Source organism: Fragaria vesca, linkage group LG6 (assembly GCF_000184155.1).
Source record: "Fragaria vesca subsp. vesca linkage group LG6, FraVesHawaii_1.0, whole genome shotgun sequence".
Lineage (NCBI taxonomy): Eukaryota > Viridiplantae > Streptophyta > Magnoliopsida > Rosales > Rosaceae > Fragaria > Fragaria vesca.
In genome coordinates this window covers 20797977-20819135 of record NC_020496.1, presented here as the reverse complement: position 1 = coordinate 20819135, position 21159 = coordinate 20797977, and the positions used below count along the sequence as shown (strand labels likewise).

Below are 21159 nucleotides of genomic sequence, written 5' to 3'. Positions count from 1 at the left end.
TTTAAAAATAAAATTTCCTAATTGAGCTCATTTTAAACAAGGTGTACACACTAGCCGACAAAAACCCGTTAGTGAAGCTGGTAATGAAATCCGACGTGTCAGACTATAGTTTATTCAAGCCTCCCCTTTCGTACCGCCAAATAATCTTTCCCAATTCAACCACCACCTCTACCTTCCTCTCCGCTCTTCTTCTTCCTCCTTCTCCTCTCTTTCTCTTTCTCTTTCTCTCTCTTTTCTGCAAATCCATAGTGATGAACACTATTCTCATCAGAGCCTCACTCTCGCCAGACCCGAAGCTCTTGTCCACCAATTCCAATGTCGACCGCTTCGCCTTCAACAACTTCAAGCCCCACCTCCCCCAACGCCGTCGTTTCCCTCATCGCCGTCACCGTTTTCTCCTCCGCCACCTGTCCAAACCTAATTTCACTCTCTCTAGCGGCCTGCCGAATCCGATCGCGGCGGCGGTTCAGGAGGAGCCGCGCGCCGCCGCCGCGGAAGCGTCGGTGCTGCTCGACGTCTCCGGGATGATGTGTGGCGGCTGCGTGTCGCGAGTCAAGTCGGTGCTGTCTGCTGATGACCGAGTCCACTCTGTGGCGGTCAACATGTTGACCGAGACGGCGGCGGTTAAGCTGAAGGCGGAGGTAGGCGCGGAGGAGGCGGCGGAGAGCTTGGCGGGGAGGTTGACGGAGTGCGGATTCGCGGCGAAGAGGAGGGCGTCCGGGATGGGTGTGGCGGAGAGTGTGAGGAAGTGGAAGGAGATGGTGAAGAACAAAGAGGAGATGCTGGTCAAGAGTAGGAACCGTGTCATTTTGGCTTGGACTCTCGTGGCCTTGTGCTGTGGTTCACATGCTTCTCACATTTTGCATTCTCTGGGAATTCACATTGCTCATGGTAATAATTTCAAACTAGTAATGCCATAGAGTTTCATTCTTATCTGTTGAATTTCGAGAACGATTGCTTTATGTGTTAGCTAGGGAAAGAATTAGAATGACACTTGAAGAAGAGAAAGTTTTCCATTTGTGTTGTTGATGTGCTTTTAAGTCTGTCTTTGTTTTGTGTGTTGATTGATTGGTATAGGATCGTATATGGACGTGCTCCATAATTCGTATGTGAAGGGTGGTTTGGCAATGGCAGCTTTGTTGGGACCAGGACGAGGTTGGTTTTTCTTTTTTAAGTTACCGCAAAGTTCTTTGATTACAATTTTCTAAGTAGTGATGCTCTATGAATAGCTAACTAAGGCTGTATAGTGTGATTGCAAGTTTTATGCACTGACCACCGAGCCTGACATTGTGAATCTAATTCGTTGTAGACTTGCTTTTTGATGGTTTGAGGGCTTTTAGAAAAGGATCGCCCAATATGAATTCTCTTGTGGGATTTGGTTCCCTGGCTGCTTTTACAATCAGTGCGGTTGGTCTCTCTTCTTAAAACTAGCATTTATTCTTCTTTTCTCAGTCCAATGCAAGATGGTTCCGATTGTTTTTATTTTAGATTTTGTCTGAATTTAAGCTTTTTACTCTTGTAGGTCTCTCTTCTTAACCCTGACCTTCAATGGGATGCAGCCTTCTTTGATGAGCCGGTGACTGATTTTGCTTTCAACCTCTGCATTGTTTAACCTTTATGAATTTTTCAAACCTTGGATGTTCATGAGAAGAAGCTCATGGAAAGCTCCTATGTTTTAGTATGCAGGTCATGCTTCTTGGTTTTGTGCTCCTAGGACGTTCTCTTGAAGAAAGGGCAAGGATCAGGGCATCTAGTGATATGAATGAACTCTTGGTTAGTTAGAGCGTTACTCATGTTTATAACTTGAATGTATATAATCAACATGATATAATTATATATGGGATGCTTAACCAACACATGTTTGTTTGGAATATGCTTGGCAGTCACTGATAAACACTCAATCAAGACTTGTAATCGCGTCCTCAGAAAATGATTCCTCCAGCGACACTGTACTCGGCTCCGATGCAATTTGCCTTGAGGTCCCAACTGATGATGTTCGTGTGGGAGATTCTGTGTTAGTATTGCCAGGAGAAACTATACCCGTGGATGTAAGCATTTTATCACTGCTCCAATCAATACATGATTCATTACAATTTGAGCAAAAACTGGAAAATTTCTGCTGAAATGGTGTGAATCCCTTGGTGTTTTAATTAGTAATTTAGTATGCTGTTTGTCTTTGTTTTATACCAAAGCCCTACTGGTGGCTTAGATAACTGTTAATACTTTTATTCTTTTCATGAATGTTTGCTCAAAATTAATCTGCTTCCACAGGGAAGAGTTCTGGCCGGAAGAAGTGTTGTGGATGAGTCCATGCTCACAGGAGAATCACTTCCTGTATTTAAGGAAAAAGAACTTACTGTCTCAGCCGGAACAATAAATTGGGTATGATTATTAAATTGGAGAGTGATATGTTGTCACTTGTCACACATAGCATTTATATTTGGTTCTTAATTTCTTAAGTATGAGAGCTTTCTGAGTCATGTATAATCTTTAAATCTTGGACGGAGTTTCCATATTATAATGGTCAAGAGGGACTATAATGATGAGATTAAGAGCTCCAGTTATGCATCCTCAATATAGTTGATTTCAGTAGATTTTTTTTTTCTTTTTCTTTTAAAGTACAAATCAAGAATAAGACTTTATTCTCTGAAAAGAAGAAACCGATTTCATTTGATATATAGTTTGTACATGGTTAAAACGGAAGGTAATTGTTTATATATTTCAGGATGGTCCTCTGAGGATTGAAGCAACTTCAACTGGCTCCAATTCAATGATTTCCAAGATTGTTCGCATGGTAAGTGAACTACTTTCATTCATGACACAGACAATTGTTTTGAGCAACATTGCATATCTGCAGTAACACTAATTCATTAACGATATTTATGTACATGTGCAAGGAAAATCTCTTTCTTTTGTTTATATCCTATGGGAAGGGAGGTTGCAGTGCAGGGAGTTTTCTGTTTAATATCTTAACCAGTTAGCACCTTTTACTCATCAAACAGTGGATGCATTTCATATTTCTCAGGTTGAGGATGCTCAAGGACATGAAGCACCAATACAAAGGCTTGCTGATTCAATAGCCGGACCTTTTGTATATACTATAATGACTCTCTCAGCTACAACATTTGCTTTTTGGTACGTTTGTGTGTGTTGGGTTTTTTTTTTTTTTTTTTCACATAATAGAATTTATATGTCATCATAGACTGAAATGAACCTAAAGTGTTTCTTTTTATTTAAGAAAATGCTTTGTGGTTATATTCAACTAGGTATGCTTATGCTTTGAATTTATTTCAGGTACTATATTGGAACTCATATTTTTCCCAGATGTTTTGCTCAATGATATTGCTGGACCAGATGGAGATCCATTGCTGTTGAGCTTGAAACTAGCTGTGGATGTCCTGGTGAGTATGGTGCAACAAATATAAAGATACCCCCAATCATTGTTAATTTGTGACTGATGTAGGTGAACTGGTTAACGAATGTTAAACATTATTCGCCAGTTTTAATATCATATTGAACCATTTGGATAAATACTAGAAATAGTTCTTAGATTGTAAGACTTACATGTCAAATTTACAAAAGAAAAGTAAAATAAATCTACAACTGAATGACTGATATTGAAATCTCTCCTTAGTAAGTCTCCATGAAGTGAAATAAATTTACAACTGTTCTTTTGCAGGTAGTTTCTTGTCCTTGTGCACTGGGTCTTGCGACACCCACAGCAATCCTAGTAGGCACTTCTCTTGGTATACCATCTACCATCTTCATTTATATTCACTTTGATTTTGTATATCTGTGAGAAACTTGTTCTGTCATACTTCTGTCCTCTGTACTTAATATTGTTAATTTGGTGTTTGAGAGATTCAATCATATATTCAAGCATGTTGACATTCTTTATAGTTATAACACCAAGGTACTTCTGGAAAGTTCTAATTTTACTTTATGTTGCACTGAAAAATGAGCAGGAGCTAGGCAAGGACTCCTTGTGAGAGGAGCAGATGTATTGGAACGCTTGGCCAGTATAGATCATATTGCTTTAGACAAGGTAGATTTGCATTTACACAATCAAGCTCACTCATACACGTTGTTCTGACTCTGAAGAGATGAGTCATTTCACTCTAGCTTATATGTCAAGTGATTTTTGCAATCTCACTCTAAGCTTCAACCTTCAGACAGGAACCCTCACGGAAGGAAAACCTGCTGTTTCTAGCATTGCATCTTTCAAGTATAAGGAGTCCGAAATTCTTCAAATTGCTGCTGCTGTAGAGAGTACAGCATCACACCCAATTGCTAATGCTATCTTAAACAAAGCCAAATCATTGGACTTGAGTATCCCAGTCACAAAAAGGCAATTAACAGAACCAGGATTTGGAACATTAGCAGAAGTAGATGGCCTTTTGGTTGCCGTGGGTTCTTTGGAATGGGTTCATGAGCGTTTCCAGAGAAGAACAGACCGATCTGAAATTTTGAACCTAGAGCATGCCGTATGTCGATCATCAGAAGGCATAACACCCTCAAGTTATTCAAAAACAATTGTATATGTTGGACGTGAAGGGGAAGGTATCATTGGTGCTATTGCAATATCCGACAGCCTCCGGCATGATGCTGAGTTTACTGTAACTAGGTAATATCTCTTATCACATTTTAAGCACTGAGGTGCAGAGTGCATGAAATTTTCTCGAATGAGAGAGGATATTCTTATTTGTATTTCTGGTGAACTTTACCATGGCAACCAGCGCAATTCTCCTGTCATTTTGTTTTCATTCAATGTTTTGTGTTCATAGAACCATCACATAGATTGTTACAGTGGTTTTGTATTGGCATTTTTTGTATGTGGCTGCGGTTTTATTACATACAATAGACAGTTGAAAATTTGAAAAGTCGAAATGACCAAGGATTTATTTGGTCTGTAGATTTCTGATATAAACAAAAATTAGTGGTGTCTTCTGTTGGAGCCTAAATCTGCCTTATTTGGATTTTTTTTTTCTGTATTAGTTTCCTTTATACACTATTCTAATCAAGTTATCAAGAACTTTTTTCTGCATGGTGTGCTGACATTTTTTTGTTTCGACTGGAAGACTCCAGCAGAAGGGTATCAAAACTGTCCTGTTTTCCGGGGACAGGGAAGAGGCAGTTGCAACTATAGCAAAAGCAGTTGGAATAGAAAAGAAATTTATCAAGTCATCATTGACTCCACAGGGGAAATCTGGAGCTATTTCTAGTCTTAAAGCGGCAGGGCATCATGTTGCAATGGTAACCATCCACAATTTGTCCTATAATTTTGCTTGTTCATATGTTTTTAGCTAGGATTGGTTCTTAAACCACCTATGCCTCTATGCCAGAGCTGTTGTTACATTGAAATCCCAGTCTAGTGTCTTCCTCACTCCACTACATCCATTCTATACTCTACATTTCAGCAATGGAATTATGGTGTTTTTGGTAAAATATCTAATAGTTTAAACCATGTGACCATGGATGCAATCAAATAGATCTTCTTTGATTGTTTATCAAGGCATTCTCATGACATGATCAATCGTAAGTTTTGCTATACCTCTTTATGACACTAGTACTTTATCGCAGGTTGGTGATGGCATAAATGATGCACCTTCTTTGGCTCTTGCGGACGTTGGGATTGCTCTTCAGATTGGGGGACAAGAAAATGCTGCTTCAAATGCTGCATCGATTATACTTCTTGGAAACAAATTATCACAAGTATGTCATTTCTACAATCCTCATCAACAGTACTAATCATGGGAGCTTCTCCATGTCTTTATACTAAAGGGGGAACCTCTTTTTGGCAGGTTGTAGATGCACTGGAACTTGCACAGGCAACAATGGCAAAAGTGTATCAAAATTTATCTTGGGCTGTTGCATATAACGTAATTGCCATCCCCATAGCTGCCGGAGTACTGCTTCCGCAATACGATTTTGCCATGACACCATCACTTTCTGGTGAGTAAAATCATTTCCTCATTCTTTATTCATATTTGCTAGGAAATTAAGGTTGGAATTAAAATACAACAAATAATCAGATTCTGCGAGTTTTGATTAACACTATTTGGTTGGACAGGTGGAATGATGGCCTTGAGCTCGATTTTTGTAGTAACCAACTCACTGCTTCTACAGCTTCATAAATCCGAAAGTGCAAGGAAGAATTAGATCCTCCGGTAATGCTTACACGCCTAATTAAGACTTTTGAGTTATATAATTCGGTTCAATTCTTTTTCCATTAACAAATACTGGAACAAGGAAGTTATTGCTTCCTTATGTAATTAGTCTATAAACATTTCAAAGATAATAATACCTTACCATACCAAATCACCAAATGTCCAAATGTGTTTTCATATGCATCATATGTCTATGCTTTCTGCATGGAGCTTATGATGGGAGGTAGACCAGAAGTCCAGAACTGATATAATTGATCTGGGTGTCCTTGTTTCTCACAGTACAGACGTCCCACCACCGGCCGACATCATTTTATTTCTTACTTATAGCACAGCCCCAGACCATTCTGCTAGACGTGTTAAACACTCTGAACCAGAAACTACATGCAGCAAATAATTATACTACTGTACTCTTTCACACAAGTGAACTTTGAACCTTTTATGAAGGTTTTTGCTGATTAAGACACTTGGAAAATATACCATTTGATGTGATTTATAGGGTATGATCACAAAAATAGAAGACACGCAAACCTCACCATGTTCAGGTGCTGGGTTTATATGCTATAAGAACACAGACTGTTATGCTAATGTTGATGTAGATTGCCTAAATTTGATGGCTGATGGCTGCTTTCGGGATATTTCTACGTTGCTTTCTCTGTTTGGCTCTTTGCCATGCTGTTTTAGTTGTATTAGTTTTGGCTTTCGTCCCACCACTCCATTTTACAGTTGGTTTGGTTTTGGCTTTAGTTGTATTAGTTTTGCTTCATTTTCAATGCAATTTACTTCTGCCTCACTGTTTCAAGTATACTGGTGATTTGGTGGTGTCAATCCTACCAGGATCGATATCTCATTTCACTGCTTCTCCATGGTGTTGGCATAAGCTAATACGGCCTATTCTTGATGGATAAATTATTGCAGACGTTGGCTTGGTTTCACTACAAGTGCAATCATCTGTTTCCCCAAAAAAAGAATTTACTTCTGCTCAAGGGGAAAAATGATTCTGTGATATGATTGATATCAATGTTTATTTTTTGAACACTGATTATCATCTTTTCTGAAAGAGTGAGGTATGCTTCAGAAGCAAGAAGCCAAGTCTGGTATTGAGAACAATGGCGGATGATATGGATGGCCCCCTTCAAAACATTATTGTACACATTTAATGGGCATGTGAAGGAGAACAAATTGCAGATGAGGGTGATTTCATGCTAAAACACTTTGCATGTGATTGGGGACCCAACAATCTTCCTCCCTTCTCTTTCTTTTTCTGGGTTAAAAACCCAGCACCAGTTTGATTTCTGTGTTTCGATTTTAAGCCATGATTCGGTATGCACATCTTCTGATGATTGTGTGCATTCGCCTTCGATAACATGTCTCAGTTAACTATCTAATCTCGTAGCGTATTGTAATAGATAGAAATGATCAATTATATAAGTGAGGCGTCGCTTAAGAATCTTACTTAAGTAGACAATTACGTTCACTTATGTGATTGATGTCACGCTGAAGCTCAGTGATATCATTTGGTATGAGAGTTGTCTCAATATAGATAGGTTAAAGGACTACATTGTTACATGGTTGTGTACCTATTTTGCTGTTGGACATCTCAACATTCTTTACTCGTGCTTAACTATACACTATTACACTACATTCTTTACTTGTGCAGTTGTGCTTAACTATACACTGTTACACTACATTATTTACCTTGTTCTGTACCTATTTTGCTGCAGGGACTTTCTTTTTCCCACATGTTTTTCTCTGTATTGAACTATAGACCAGATCAAAGTTCTAAACAAACAAAACCAAAAGGAGGTAACAATTTTCATTTTTTGTAACTTAATTATTCTAGTTTGGTACAGTTTCGTTTTAAAAAAAATCAGCTTTTATCTAAATTTCTAGATTTTATTGTGTTTGATAAAATAAACAAAAGCGGTTTTTTTTTTTTTGAAAATTACTGGTCAATAGAAACAGATTTTAGAAGCAACCTTGAGGTTACTTTTAGAAGTTGATGTCAATAAAAACACAGAAAAATTGTATTTTATGTCTTGACAACAGTTTTAAAAGTAAAATTTATAAAAACAAAAAACTGTTTTAATTCACAACTGATTGTATTCACAGTACAGTACGTAGAAGTAATTTTTATAAAGTCACAGCAATCTCAGACTAACCCTTAGTGACTTAAAATTTGTCTTTTTGTGACTGAGTTAACCAAAAAAAGAAAAATGGTGTGTAGATTTCAATTTGAGATGTGTGGATTTCACATCCCTTGTTATATATATATATATTTTTTTTTGAAAAAGAAAATAAAATGAAATATCTAGGTTAAGTTGAAAATAGACAGTGTTCAGAGGAAAAAGAAAAAAAGAAAAGGATAGTAGAGAATTTGAAAATCGAGGTTCACAATCCACGTGGCAGCTCATGAATGGTACATTAATTTTTTATTTTTTGGTAACGGATAATGTTGCCATAAGAGGGGCATACCCTAACTGAGGAAACATTCGCGGATTAACGGTAAAGCTGGAAATTAGTTACTTTTATTTCCCAAATCACTTTCTAAATTACCAAAAGTAAAAGTAAAAACAAATAGCGACAAGGCGTTAATGGACAAAGGGAGTGGAAAAGGACGTGTGAGAGGGAGAGGCCCGGCTCCGACAGCGACGTTAACGGAGACCGTCAATGGGCTGTCGTCAGCTTTTCCGGGCCCATAAGTCGGAATCATCGTGCTGTGTCAGACGGTACGATACAAATGACCTTCCCGAGGTGTAAAAAGTAACATTTTTTCTTGCTTTGGTTCCAGTAAAATTCACTGTATGATAGGACCCCTGGGCCCCCATTCGTTTCTGACCCCTCTGCATGCATGTCTCTCTTCCCTCCTTTTACCCAGTGAATTTTACCCAATGGTTCAAGATTTACAAGGTTGGTTTTGAATTTTGATGTAAATTTGGGTATTTCGGATGGATTGGAATTTCGATTTACCATTGAGACATCAGTACATAAAAACGGATTTGTACAATGTTGGTGAGTCGTGCTGTTGATCGATTAATTTTATACTGACTGATATCATTGAGTCACAAATATATACTTAATGGAGTGAGATAGGATAAATAGAAATAAAAATAATAATGATTTCGTCAATTTTCTTTGGGTGTAATGAATCAAAATGTAATATGTTTCAGGTCAATCTTTCCGTAATACGATACAAACAATCACCTCATTTGTCCCGGTAACGATAAAAGTCCACTTCTAACGATACATATTTTCAATTACGAACCCTAGCTAATTCAATTGCCAATTTTATGTTTAATTCCTTAATGAATATGTTCGTAGAAGTAAACTGGTTTGTTAAAAAAGATGTCAATTTCATTGTTGTTAAACATTGTCTTCTTGTAATGCAATTACTGCGTCTGCATGGCAAGTAATGGCCGAATGAGTATATGACTTTTTCTGTCTATACACAGAGCAATTGATACAATGGAAAGTGAAGGGCCGTTCGACAGTGAAGTCCTATGGGATGGTGGTCCTAAATCCTGTAAGAAGCCCCCGAAAATGGAAAGTGAAGGGCAACTGTTTAGTGAAGGATTAGTCAATTGCTAATACGATTTTTGATGTACGGGGTTAGATGGAGCTCATTACACAAAGCTATCATAGTTTTACTCTTTCCTAACCACCAAAACTAGTTTTAGGGTGTACTTAATTATAGCAGTATAGGACATTCAATTATATTTCTAGTCACACATAAAAACCACCTGAACTGCTGAAGAAAAATTTGAAGATGCATTGCATTGTTTTGCTTCCATTCTTCATAAATAAAACTTTGATCACAAATCCCATTCTTCTGAATTTCTGATAGGGAACCTCATCTTATAGTAAAATCAAGTATTGCCAACTTGAACATGTTGAGGAATTATGAATTTATAATCATCTCTTATGCCATTAGCGTTTTTTATAACAAAATTTGGATTCGTTTTAGACATAGATATTGCGACACATCGTTTATTTTAATCTAATACGATAGAGTGTTATCATTTATTCCATTGCATTTCAAACTAAAATAATCAAAGATAGAAGTTCTTTCTCAAGACAAAGTCATACCTTTCAAGCTCCAATTATGTCACAAACAGCATCAAATCACTTGATCATGGATTTGGAGTTATTGCCAAACAAGCAGGATGAAGAAACCAATAGAAACGAAATAATGGGAGGATCACATTTACACTATCAGAAATTCAAAAGATATAAATAAACAAGGCATATGAAAACGAAGGAGGTTGTCCCACACAAAATATTGGGGTCTGCCAAAGATAAATGGAAAGTGACTGCTTATATCACTATGGACATTTAGACAGAGCGAAAAGAGAAATCCAAAAACTGAAAAAATATATAACAGGATAGAAGTCCATAGACATAGAGAGAGAGAGCTGGGCTGCAGTAGTAGTAATGTTTTTGCAGGTTTTCATTGCAGACCTCTGGCATGTGGCCTTTTTAACTTTATCCACCAAATAATTTCTCCTCTGAATTCTCTCTATCTCTAGCTAGCACTAAAGCCTAGCCTCTCTAAAGCCTAGCCTCTCTCTCTCTCTGTATAGGTGTTAACAGTTGTATTAGAGAACCCAGTGTGGCAGAGCGATGTGATGGAACAAGCACAGGCTTTAACTTAGAGAGAGAGCTCCAGAATATGTTTCAGTCACACACCCAGTTAAGACTTTGAATAAACAAAGACAAAGGAAGGAGCTTTTTCTAAAACCCAACATGGGTTCTCACTCCATTGAGACCATTTCAGTGTAAGAAGAGAGATAGAGGGAGAGCATCTTTGGCTTTTTGGAGGGTTCTTCTCTGTGTTTCAGACAAGACTAGTTGAAGAAGAAGGAGTATAATTTGTGCAATGGGGTTTTGATAGGAGTGGCAGTTATGGCATTTCGGTTTGACTTCTTGCTGCTTCTGGGTTTGCTTGTTTGTGTGAGCTTTGGTAATGTGGATTCAGACGAAGGTGAGTTTCAGAGCTTTGGTGGTTTTTGCTCTGTTTTTGGTATACTGAACACTCAAGGGTGTATAAAGCTTCCAACTTTGAGTGACTATTAGTAGCTGGCTTCTATTTCTATAGAACAGAAGGGGTTTTTGAGCTGGTTTTGGTACCCAGAAAGCTTGGGGGGTTGTCAAGTTTCAGTCTTTAGCTTAACTGACTTGAGTGGCTAAGTAGAGGTCTTCATTTCATTAAAGCAGAGTTTAAATGGGTTTTTGGTGTTGTTTAATGGGTTTTTATAGCTTCTAATTTGTGAGACTGAAAGTTTGATTATAATATGAAGGAGCAACACTGCTGGAGATAAAGAAATCGTTTAGGGATGAGGACAATGTTCTATACGACTGGAGAGACTCACCGTCTTTAGACTATTGTGCTTGGAGAGGCGTCACATGTGACAATGTCACCTTCAATGTCATAGCACTGTAAGCCGCTTTTCGTTTTCTTAGTTGGAGACTTGGGGTTGACTTAACTATTATTATGATTATTATAATTTTGCTAGACAATTGGTTCTTTTTGTTTCATTCTGGGTTTGCTGTTTTGTGTGTGCAGGAATCTATCAAGTCTAAATCTTGATGGGGAAATAGCACCTGCAATAGGAAACCTCAAGGGCCTCCAGTCCATGTAAACACTTCTTTACCACAATTTCATGGTTCTTTCATTTCTGGGTTCATTAAAAGGTTCTAGCTTTTAAATGAGTGGTGGGTATTTAAGTAAAAAGATTGAATTTTGTTGTCTCTTATTTGATCAGAGACTTGAGAGGAAACCGACTTTCAGGCCAGATCCCAGATGAGATTGGTGACTGTTCGTCTCTGAGATACCTGTAATTTCTCTAACTGGATTAAGATTTGCTTAAGCTTATAATGCAAGCTTTTAACACTAATCAATGACTGTGATTAGGGACCTGTCCTTTAACGAGATACATGGAGACATCCCATTTTCGATATCAAAGTTGAAGCAATTGGAATCCATGTAAGTTCTGGAAGTACTTGATTTTATAGGCAAAAGAACTGGTGTGTATTTTATATTAGTCTGACTTTCTAATTGGACTTCCAGAGTGTTGAAAAATAATCAGTTAATTGGACCACTCCCTTCAACACTCTCCCAGATTCCGAACCTGAAGACGTTGTAAGTTCTTTTTCCCATCTGCATTCTGAATTTTATACTTAATTAACATAATTAAAGTACCAAATTTGTTTACCATTAATCCATTTTTTTTATTAACACGGGTGCTTGTTGTAGAGACCTAGCCCAGAATAATCTCAGTGGGGAAATACCAAGGCTTATTTACTGGAATGAAGTTCTACAATATCTGTGAGTAAAATGATAAGTTTGTGATTCCAAATCTTATTCTTTATGCTAATGTTATTCCATCTTTGATTCAATTTCATTTCATATTCATTGTAGTGGTTTGCGAGGGAACAATTTAGTTGGGAAACTTTCTCCAGATATGTGCCAGTTAACTGGGTTATGGTATTTGTAAGTTGCCTTTCAACCCTTCACTCAAGTCTTGAACAAATTTACATTCTCCAACCGGTATAACAATCTTCTCTACTATGCTCCAGCGATGTGAGAAACAACAGTTTGACTGGTAGCATTCCTCAAAATATAGGGAACTGCACTGCCTTCCAAGTCTTGTACGTATTTTATCCGACTTGTCAGTTGAAATTTCTAGTAATGCCTTGCTAGGATAATTGACATATGTCTTGCATATTTTTAATGGCAGGGATCTGTCCTATAACCAGCTAACTGGAGAGATTCCTTTTAACATTGGGTTCCTGCAAGTAGCGACCTTGTATGTACTTTGGATTTGTTTGACATTGTCGTCATCTTGTGTTGTCATCATAAGGACTTGAGTTATTAATTTGTTAAATATTCTGTTCTTTTTCTTTGCAAGATCATTGCAGGGTAATCAACTCTCTGGGCCTATCCCTTCTGTGATTGGCCTGATGCAGGCACTTGCTGTGTTGTAAGTCGTTTAACTGTATATCTGAGTTTGTACTCTTTCGAAGTTTCATCTCTTCTGTGTCTTATATGTTTTGTCTCCATTCCAGAGATTTGAGCGGCAATATGCTAAGTGGGCCGATTCCTCCTATTCTGGGGAATTTGACTTATACAGAGAAATTGTAAGTATTACAGTATAGGAGACATAAACTTCGTTAAAAGAAGTTATAATATATCAGGGCATGGCTTTGTAAAACTACGATCACAGACATACATCTAATTTGCAACAGATCCTCCGAAAGAGCTGTAATTTGTATTCTGTACAGAGATTTTATGTTAATAAATGGTATATGTGATTTATATATGTATCATAGACCTACATCAAGCATGCAACAGCATCATCAAGTTACTTCTGAACAGGCTTGCCTGGCCGGACCAGAGTTTTTTACGCAAGAGACTGACTGAATATGTTGATTTGTATAGGTATTTGCATGCCAACAAGCTTACAGGATCAATTCCCCCAGAGCTTGGACAAATGGAACAGCTTCATTATTTGTATGAGACTTGCCTTTTTATTTTTAAATATTCAATTCTTCATCACATATAATGTCGACTACATGCATCTAAAAACATCCTTGTTTTGATTTATTCAAGTGATGTGCATGCACTGTGCCACTTGTTTTAAGAAGTTTGATTTTCATCCTCTCTAAGCTTTGCTTTTGTGTTTGCAGGGTGTTGAATGACAACCATCTTACTGGACAAATTCCACCTGAACTTGGGAAGCTTACGAACTTGTTTGACCTGTAGGTTTTCTTGCACGATTTTGAATTTTAGAATTGTGTTGCATGTCTGAAGTTTTAAGTCGCTCAATTAATATACTTGCAGAAATGTTGCTGACAACAATCTTCAAGGGCCCATTCCTGATAATCTTAGCTCATGTACCAATCTCAACACCCTGTAAGCATATAACCTCAACTATTACATTGTTTTATAAACCTAGTTCAAGGTGGAGATGCCTAATTGATGTTTTTATCAGCAATGTGCATGGGAATAAATTGAATGGAACCATCCCTCCTGCTCTCCAGAGGCTGGAGAGTTTGACTTATCTGTAAGTTTCGCCAATCTTTTTGTGATAATTGGTTTATGGTTGAAGTATTATACTTTTTTTTCTACTATATCTTTTGTGTTCGTCATGGTCATGTTATTGGACTGATAGTGGGAGCAAGGTTCATTAACAAAAATAATATTTTTTTTTCAGTAATCTGTCCTCCAACAGTCTTCATGGCTCCATACCAATTGAGCTATCTCGGATTGGCAATTTGGATACTTTGTAAGTATAAATCAGTCTATTTTATTCCTCTCCTGTTGGTTTCTCTAAGTTTATGTCTTCATATTTTTGAACAGGGATCTTTCTGACAACAAGTTTAGTGGTGCCATACCTTCTTCGCTTGGTGATTTGGAACATCTTCTTAAGCTGTGAGTTCAACTGCTTCATTTTTTTTTATAATTTTCATGGATTTTCTTCTTTTTCTGTACTGACACCTGTTTTACTTTGCTAGGAATTTGAGTAGAAATCATATGACAGGATTTATTCCGGCAGAGTTTGGTAATCTAAGGAGTGTTGTGGACATGTAAGTGCTTGTTACAGTTCTTTTACTTTTACTTCCGTCTTTTGTACGTCTTTGTGTCTGCGCATGTTATACGTCTTTGTGTCTGCGCATGTTATTTCTTCTCTAATCGTAGACATGTTTTGCAGAGATCTTTCAAATAATCAGCTCACAGGAATGATTCCTCAGGAGCTCAGTCAGCTGCAGAATTTGTTCGCACTGTAAGTGCCAATGTCTGTTGTTGTCCAAAGTTTAGGATGTTTAAGTACTGAAACTTGATGTTTTTGTTTTGATATTGTCTTCACTTGTGAAAATTATTGCAGGAGGCTAGAGCACAACAATATATCAGGGGAAATGGTGTCTTTGATCAATTGCCTCAGTCTCGCAGTGCTGTGAGTCAATTCTTATTGAATATTCTGATTTCATTTTTTATGTACCGCAGCTTGATATAAGATTGCCCATATATTGTTAAGTTTCACTAATATGAAATTGAATCCTTACAGAAATGTTTCTTATAACAACCTGGCGGGAGATATTCCCACATCCAATAACTTCTCAAGGTTTTCACCCGACAGGTTAGGGACGCTGTTTTTGTATTGCCTAAGCTTCTAAAAAATTAGCTGCAGATTGATGGTTCAGCTTACTTGATTGATGTGCACATAATGTTATCACAACGCCTTTTCATGTTTTTTTTTGGCTAATTGAACCTTTTCTGTGAAGTTTTGTTGGAAATCCTGATCTTTGTGGCTATTGGCTCAATTCTCCGTGTCACGAGTCCCGTCCAACAGAGAGAGGTAAATTTTATTGTCAATGAAGACAGTTAATTGCCATTACTTTTTGTTTATCCCGAGTATCAAATGCAACTACTATGGTTTGTGGACTTAACATGACAAGGTAGACTACATATATCATAACATAAAGATTTTTCATTTTTCATCCAAGTCTTCTCTCTGCAGTTGCATTATCTAAAGCAGCTATCCTGGGAATTGCCCTTGGTGCCCTTGTGATTCTTCTCATGATCCTTATTGCCGCCTGCCGTCCTTACCATCCAACTCCTTTCCCTGATGGTTCACTTGACAAACCAGGTACTCTTTTATAATTTGTCTGCACCCTATGGATGCTTAACGTAAATGTTGGTCATTTCTGACAATATCATTTAATATAATGAGTTCACAAGTTTAGTTCAAGAATATATTTTAGTAAGTTGACTGGACTTGAATGAAACACACACAATTGATGAGACATTTTGAGAGGAAAACAAAGTTGGCTAAATGACATCAAGGTTGATGAGACTAATTACGATGTCTATTCGCACTTCCTGGCGGTCAAGTAATAGTAAAGAAAGTCATATGCTGTGTTTATAACTGATACTTTTCAAGTTTTCTTCTTCTTGTTAGGGTTAGCTTTAGTAGAAAGTTCCTGGCTAATGATTTTTATATTTGTGTGATGGCAGTTAATTACTCCACACCAAAGCTAGTGATTTTAAACATGAATATGGCACTTCATATCTATGAGGATATCATGAGGATGACTGAAAACTTGAGTGAAAAGTATATAATTGGTTATGGCGCATCAAGCACGGTATACAAATGTGTTCTTAAGAATTGTAAGCCAGTAGCGATCAAGAGACTCTACTCTCATCATCCACCGTGCTTGAAGGAGTTTGAGACAGAACTTGAAACAGTTGGCAGTATCAAGCACCGAAATCTGGTCAGCCTCCAAGGATACTCCTTGTCTTCTTCTGGAAACCTTCTCTTTTATGATTACATGGAAAATGGCAGTCTCTGGGATCTCCTTCATGGTAAGTCAATATGTTCCTAGTATCTGAATTATGTAAATTATTAGTCTCTATACACTGTCTATCTGTCATCTGAACGGATTGGGTTAATACTTGATAGAGGTAGGTGCATCTACAATCTTATGTTTACGGAGTACCCATCAGGAAAATATTTCATATAATAGCAGAATGGTGTACGAGTTGATTTACTTGTATTTACTTTGCTAGGCCCAACTACCAAGAAGAAAAAGCTCGACTGGGATACTCGTGTCCAGATAGCACTTGGAGCAGCCCAAGGGCTTGCCTATCTCCATCATGATTGTAGTCCACGCATCATACACAGGGATGTGAAGTCGTCTAACATTCTGTTGGACAAGGATTTTGAGGCTCATCTAACTGATTTTGGTATTGCCAAGAGCTTATGCATTTCAAAGACCCATACATCTACCTGTGTGATGGGTACTATTGGCTACATAGACCCCGAGTATGCTCGAACTTCCCGCCTTACTGAGAAATCAGACGTTTATAGTTATGGGATTGTCCTGCTGGAGTTGCTAACAGGAAGGAAAGCTGTAGATAATGAATGCAATCTTCATCATTTGGTAAGTATTCATTCATTCCTTTTCAATGTTTACAATCCTAAACAAATGTTGAATCATCCAGTTTTTCACATAATGCTTCGTATTTCTCGCTCAGATCTTATCCAAGACAGCGAACAATGCTGTGATGGAAACTGTTGATCCGGAGATCACGTCCACATGCATGGACCTTGGAGCAGTGAAGAAGGTTTTTCAGCTTGCACTCTTATGCACAAAGAGGCAGCCAACAGACCGGCCGACTATGCATGAAGTAACAAGAGTTTTGGGTAGCCTTGTGCCATCACCTACACAGCCGAAACAAGCAACCCTAAATCCACTATCCATTACACTCTCATCTGTCAAAGCGCCGTGCTACATGGATGAGTATGCAAACCTCAAAACCCCACACATGCTCAATTGCCCGTCTATGAGTACCTCGGACGCACAGCTCTTTCTCAAGTTTGGAGAGGTAATTTCTCAAAACAGTGAGTGAAGAAGCATTGGGAAGAATAGTAATGCTGTTGGAGTACTGGTTATTTAGTGTCTCAATATGGTAAGTAGTGGAAGTTCTGAAGGTTCAGTTCATTGAAAATGTGTACAAAAGATCTGGGTTCATCAGTTATTGTAGGTGGAAAGAAGTAAAAAGACGGACAAGTATTAGTGTATTACTAATAGATTTATATATGCTTCATCTAGGTTCATATATCCACGTTTAGGTATCTTTGGTTTTAATACTCGGGAGCATTAAAAAATATTAATACTCAAGAGCACTAAAGAACACCGGTGTAGTTTATTACAAGAGAAATTACAAAGCCCTAGTGGGGTTAGTGTGCAGGCTCAGGGTTCAGGCTCTGGAGACTGGAGTGCATTATATGGATGAGCATGACCAGCAATAATGCACTGTGAAGAAGCAATAATGCAGTGTGGAGCCTTTTATGGCTAGGACCATTTCTGTGTCAGTTTGAAGGTCAGGGAGATTGCTTGCCGCCTCTCTGGCTCTCTGTCTTCATCATTGATGCAAGTGGGTTTTGCTAGGCTGCATTTAAACTCTCTTTGAATTTTGAGTTTCGTGCCTTCTAGCCAGTACTTGTTTCTACTCCCTTTTGAGTCTCATTGTGTCCTTTGGGCTTGCATCATGTAACTCCAGTGTCTTAATAGCGGAACAAGGCCCACAATCATTGTATTTGGTTTTTGGGCTTATTCTCTGCGTACAGTGACCTCGCCCAACCATAAAATTGGTGCTCCCTCGTGTTTCACATCACTCGAGAATCTTTGATCGTCCTATTGTAGTAATGTGGTGCCTAATAAAAGATTAAATTTGAGTGTCACACATTGCATCCCACAAGGCAACAATTTTCATCGTCATTTTCATTGAGAAGAAGGGAGTTAATATCGACAGTCTTGCCAAACATGCACATGTTTTCTGGCTAAGTTGGGTTCTAAACCTAAAAATATGTGTACATAAAAAGTTCGGGAGAGTTTATTTACCAAAAATCTCGTTTACAATGTTCGAGAAGCTTTGGACGCATGCATCTTTCGATTTACCATGGGAGAACGTACACATAAAATAGAAAAATGACCTCTCGACCGAGTCAATATCGATACAATAAAGAATATTTAAAAGAAATGAGATTTGTACTTGCTATCGTTTGTTACCCATCATTTTCTCTTAATTCCTCTATAAGCATGTAAACTTACGGTCCTTGTTTCCTTGATCCTCACTTCACGATATAGTCACTTCAAGCCCTTACCATTGGCCATGGTTTAATCGTCGGTTCAAATCCAAAGTTTTACACCAACAATTATTCTTGATTATTTTTTTTTTTTACCATAAATAAAAAACAATTATGAATTTTTGTCATACTTTCCTAAATGGATAGAACACCATAATGACGTGCGAAAGAGGAAACAAATATGAAAACAATAAATATAAAACATGGTTACTAAAATAAATAACCCAAGCAGACAAAAAGAATCTGTACGTTACAAGATTCAAACCCTCCTCCCTTCCCGTTAAAATCTTCCTTTTTAACACGTTCAAAAACCCCAACGGAAATTTCGCAACGTTCAGCCACGTGGTAAAAAAAAAAAAAAGTCAAAATCAGCTCTTCCACTGTCGCACGTGCCGTGTGGTACAAAATAAACCGCCATTAATATTGAAAATAAAAAACTGTGTCCCCCTCTCTCTCTGAAGAGTAGAGAGGTTAGGTGACGTGTCCCTTACACCACTTTGAAAGTATAGTCCTTCGCCATTTTTTGGACTCTCCTGCTCTACACCTGTTAGGGCGGGAACCCAAAATTTCAGTCACCCCTAAAAACCAAAACCCTCTCTCTTGGCTCAACTCCTTTCTTGTCTCTTTCCTTCTTTGGCTTTCGATTTTGAACCGCTAGGGTTTTCCCGTTCTGCCCTCGCCGGGAGTCCGCCATGAGTCTCCGGAAGGGCACCAAGGTCTGGGTCGAGGACCGCGATTCGGCGTGGGTGCCGGCGGAGGTCGCCGGCTTCAAAGGCAATCAAGTCCAGCTCGTCGCCGGTTCCGGCAAGACGGTCGGTTTTTTTGTGTCGGTTTGTGTGTGATTTGTGGAATTGCGGTGTTGATTAGTGAGGTTTTGACTGTGTAATTGTGTGTGTTAGGTTTTGGCTAAGCCGGAGAAGCTGTTTCCGAGGGACGCCGATGAGGACGAGCATGGGGGAGTGGACGATATGACCAAATTGGCATACTTGAACGAGCCGGGAGTGCTGTACAATCTCAGGAGGAGATATGCTCTCAATGATATATATGTGAGTGTGTGATTCTAGTGCTGCTGGTACTTAATCAAAGGGCTTTTGTAAATTTCTTTCTTAAAATTGGTTGATTCGGTAGTGTATTATGATTTCGGGGATTACTACTTGGTGGAGTGGTGGAATCCATGTCCCAATTTCCATGTTATTCGAGAATCGTAACTGAATGGTGTTGTTGGAGTGACAGTGTTTAGTTGCTTGTCAAGTGCAGTATTAATTGCTTTCGTTGAGCTACTGGCTCTTGTTTAACCCTAGATAAGGCTAAGATTATGCTTTCGATCGCATGCATTCTAGAAATGTTAAAGGTATTTGATAAGACTAAGATATTGCTTTCGATCTCATGCATTCTGGAATTGTTAAAGGTATTCCAAATAAGGACTTTAAGTTCACCCTTTGAGAGTGAACTGTGGTTTAATTTGACTGCTTGTATGTATTGGCAATCATGTGTAATGAGTATGTATAAGACTTGATAATTAACACCCCTTATTCATTCTTTGAGTTAGGTTGGGGTGGGATTAGGATGAAGACATAGTATTATTTAATTGATGCGGAATTCATTTCCAAATGAGAGATTTATACCATAATGATTATTTTTATGTTTCTTTTTTAGAAAATGCATCCATATAACGCTCTCTTTTCCGGGATTGCAGTGTCACTCAACATGAATTGTTTTCTTTTGTCGTTAGACATATACAGGGAGCATTTTGATTGCAGTTAATCCATTTACTAAGCTTCCCCATCTGTACAATGTACATATGATGGAGCAATATAAGGGAGCTCCTTTTGGTGAGCTAAGTCCGCACGTGTTTGCTGTGGCTGATGCATCTTACAGGTGTGCAAATCTTTTTTTTCTTATATGGAAGTTGACTGTTGACCGATACATTGCCGTGACTCACACTAGCTTCTTTTTATAATATAATCCAGAGCAATGGTGAATGAGGGTCGAAGCCAATCAATACTCGTCAGTGGTGAAAGTGGGGCTGGGAAAACAGAGACAACAAAGTTGATTATGCAGTATCTTACTTATGTAGGAGGCCGAGCCGCTAGCGATGAGCGAACAGTTGAGCAGCAAGTTCTTGAAGTAAGATTTCACATTGAGTCAAACAGGTTTACTTTGTATTTGCGAACTACTTGCCATCTGGATAAGAAAATGCAGAGTTTTAAACTCTGTTGTAGATAAAGGTTTTTTTGTATATTTACCACCAAATTTTGGCAAAGGAGGTGGGATTGCACATATAAGTTTTCTTTTTCAGTTTATTACCGGGTTTTTTTGGGGGGGGGGGGGGGGGGGGGGGGGTG

General features: G+C 38.2%; 3 protein-coding genes across 3 annotated transcripts in view; all 3 read left to right on the top strand.

The window, feature by feature from the left end:
• The first annotated feature begins 251 nt into the window (after positions 1-251).
• Positions 252-7008, top strand: LOC101310050 (copper-transporting ATPase PAA2, chloroplastic-like). Its single transcript, XM_004305561.1, is given in 19 exon segments — positions 252-891; positions 1078-1155; positions 1310-1407; positions 1523-1576; positions 1687-1773; positions 1884-2048; positions 2272-2382; positions 2726-2794; positions 3026-3135; positions 3295-3316; positions 3318-3401; positions 3680-3746; positions 3966-4045; positions 4173-4624; positions 5079-5253; positions 5581-5712; positions 5802-5952; positions 6071-6167; positions 6447-7008. Coding segments are annotated over 18 exon segments (2664 nt in total). The 3' UTR covers positions 6160-6167; positions 6447-7008.
• Positions 7009-10770: 3762 nt separating this feature from the next.
• On the top strand, positions 10771-17781 carry LOC101299017 (LRR receptor-like serine/threonine-protein kinase ERECTA-like). The gene is made up of 27 exons (XM_004303411.1): positions 10771-11145; positions 11462-11600; positions 11728-11799; positions 11927-11998; positions 12076-12147; positions 12232-12303; positions 12418-12489; positions 12583-12654; positions 12741-12812; positions 12902-12970; positions 13073-13144; positions 13230-13301; positions 13603-13674; positions 13851-13922; positions 14005-14076; positions 14156-14227; positions 14378-14449; positions 14524-14595; positions 14679-14750; positions 14876-14947; positions 15050-15118; positions 15230-15301; positions 15447-15520; positions 15683-15811; positions 16180-16527; positions 16732-17105; positions 17200-17781. Exons 1-27 carry the CDS (start codon positions 11067-11069, stop codon positions 17572-17574), a joined length of 2952 nt encoding a protein of 983 aa, XP_004303459.1. The 5' UTR covers positions 10771-11066; the 3' UTR covers positions 17575-17781.
• Positions 17782-19506: 1725 nt separating this feature from the next.
• Positions 19507-21159, top strand: part of LOC101298726 (myosin-H heavy chain-like) — an 11672-nt gene continuing 10019 nt past the window's right edge. Inside the window, exons 1-4 of the mRNA XM_004303410.1 lie at positions 19507-19644; positions 19726-19860; positions 20547-20692; positions 20785-20941. Of these exons, the coding sequence (XP_004303458.1) occupies positions 19507-19644; positions 19726-19860; positions 20547-20692; positions 20785-20941 (576 nt within the window). The remainder of the gene's footprint in view (positions 19645-19725; positions 19861-20546; positions 20693-20784; positions 20942-21159) is intronic.

Excerpts from the sequence above, each read along its gene's own strand:
- LOC101299017 (XM_004303411.1), top strand. The coding sequence starts at position 11,067 with ATGGCATTTCGGTTTGACTTCTTGCTGCTTCTGGGTTTGCTTGTTTGT. Across the intron at positions 12,655-12,740 it reads TTAACTGGGTTATGGTATTT|CGATGTGAGAAACAACAGTT; the intron begins GTAAGTTGCCTT and ends ACTATGCTCCAG. Across the intron at positions 13,302-13,602 it reads TTGACTTATACAGAGAAATT|GTATTTGCATGCCAACAAGC; the intron begins GTAAGTATTACA and ends TGATTTGTATAG.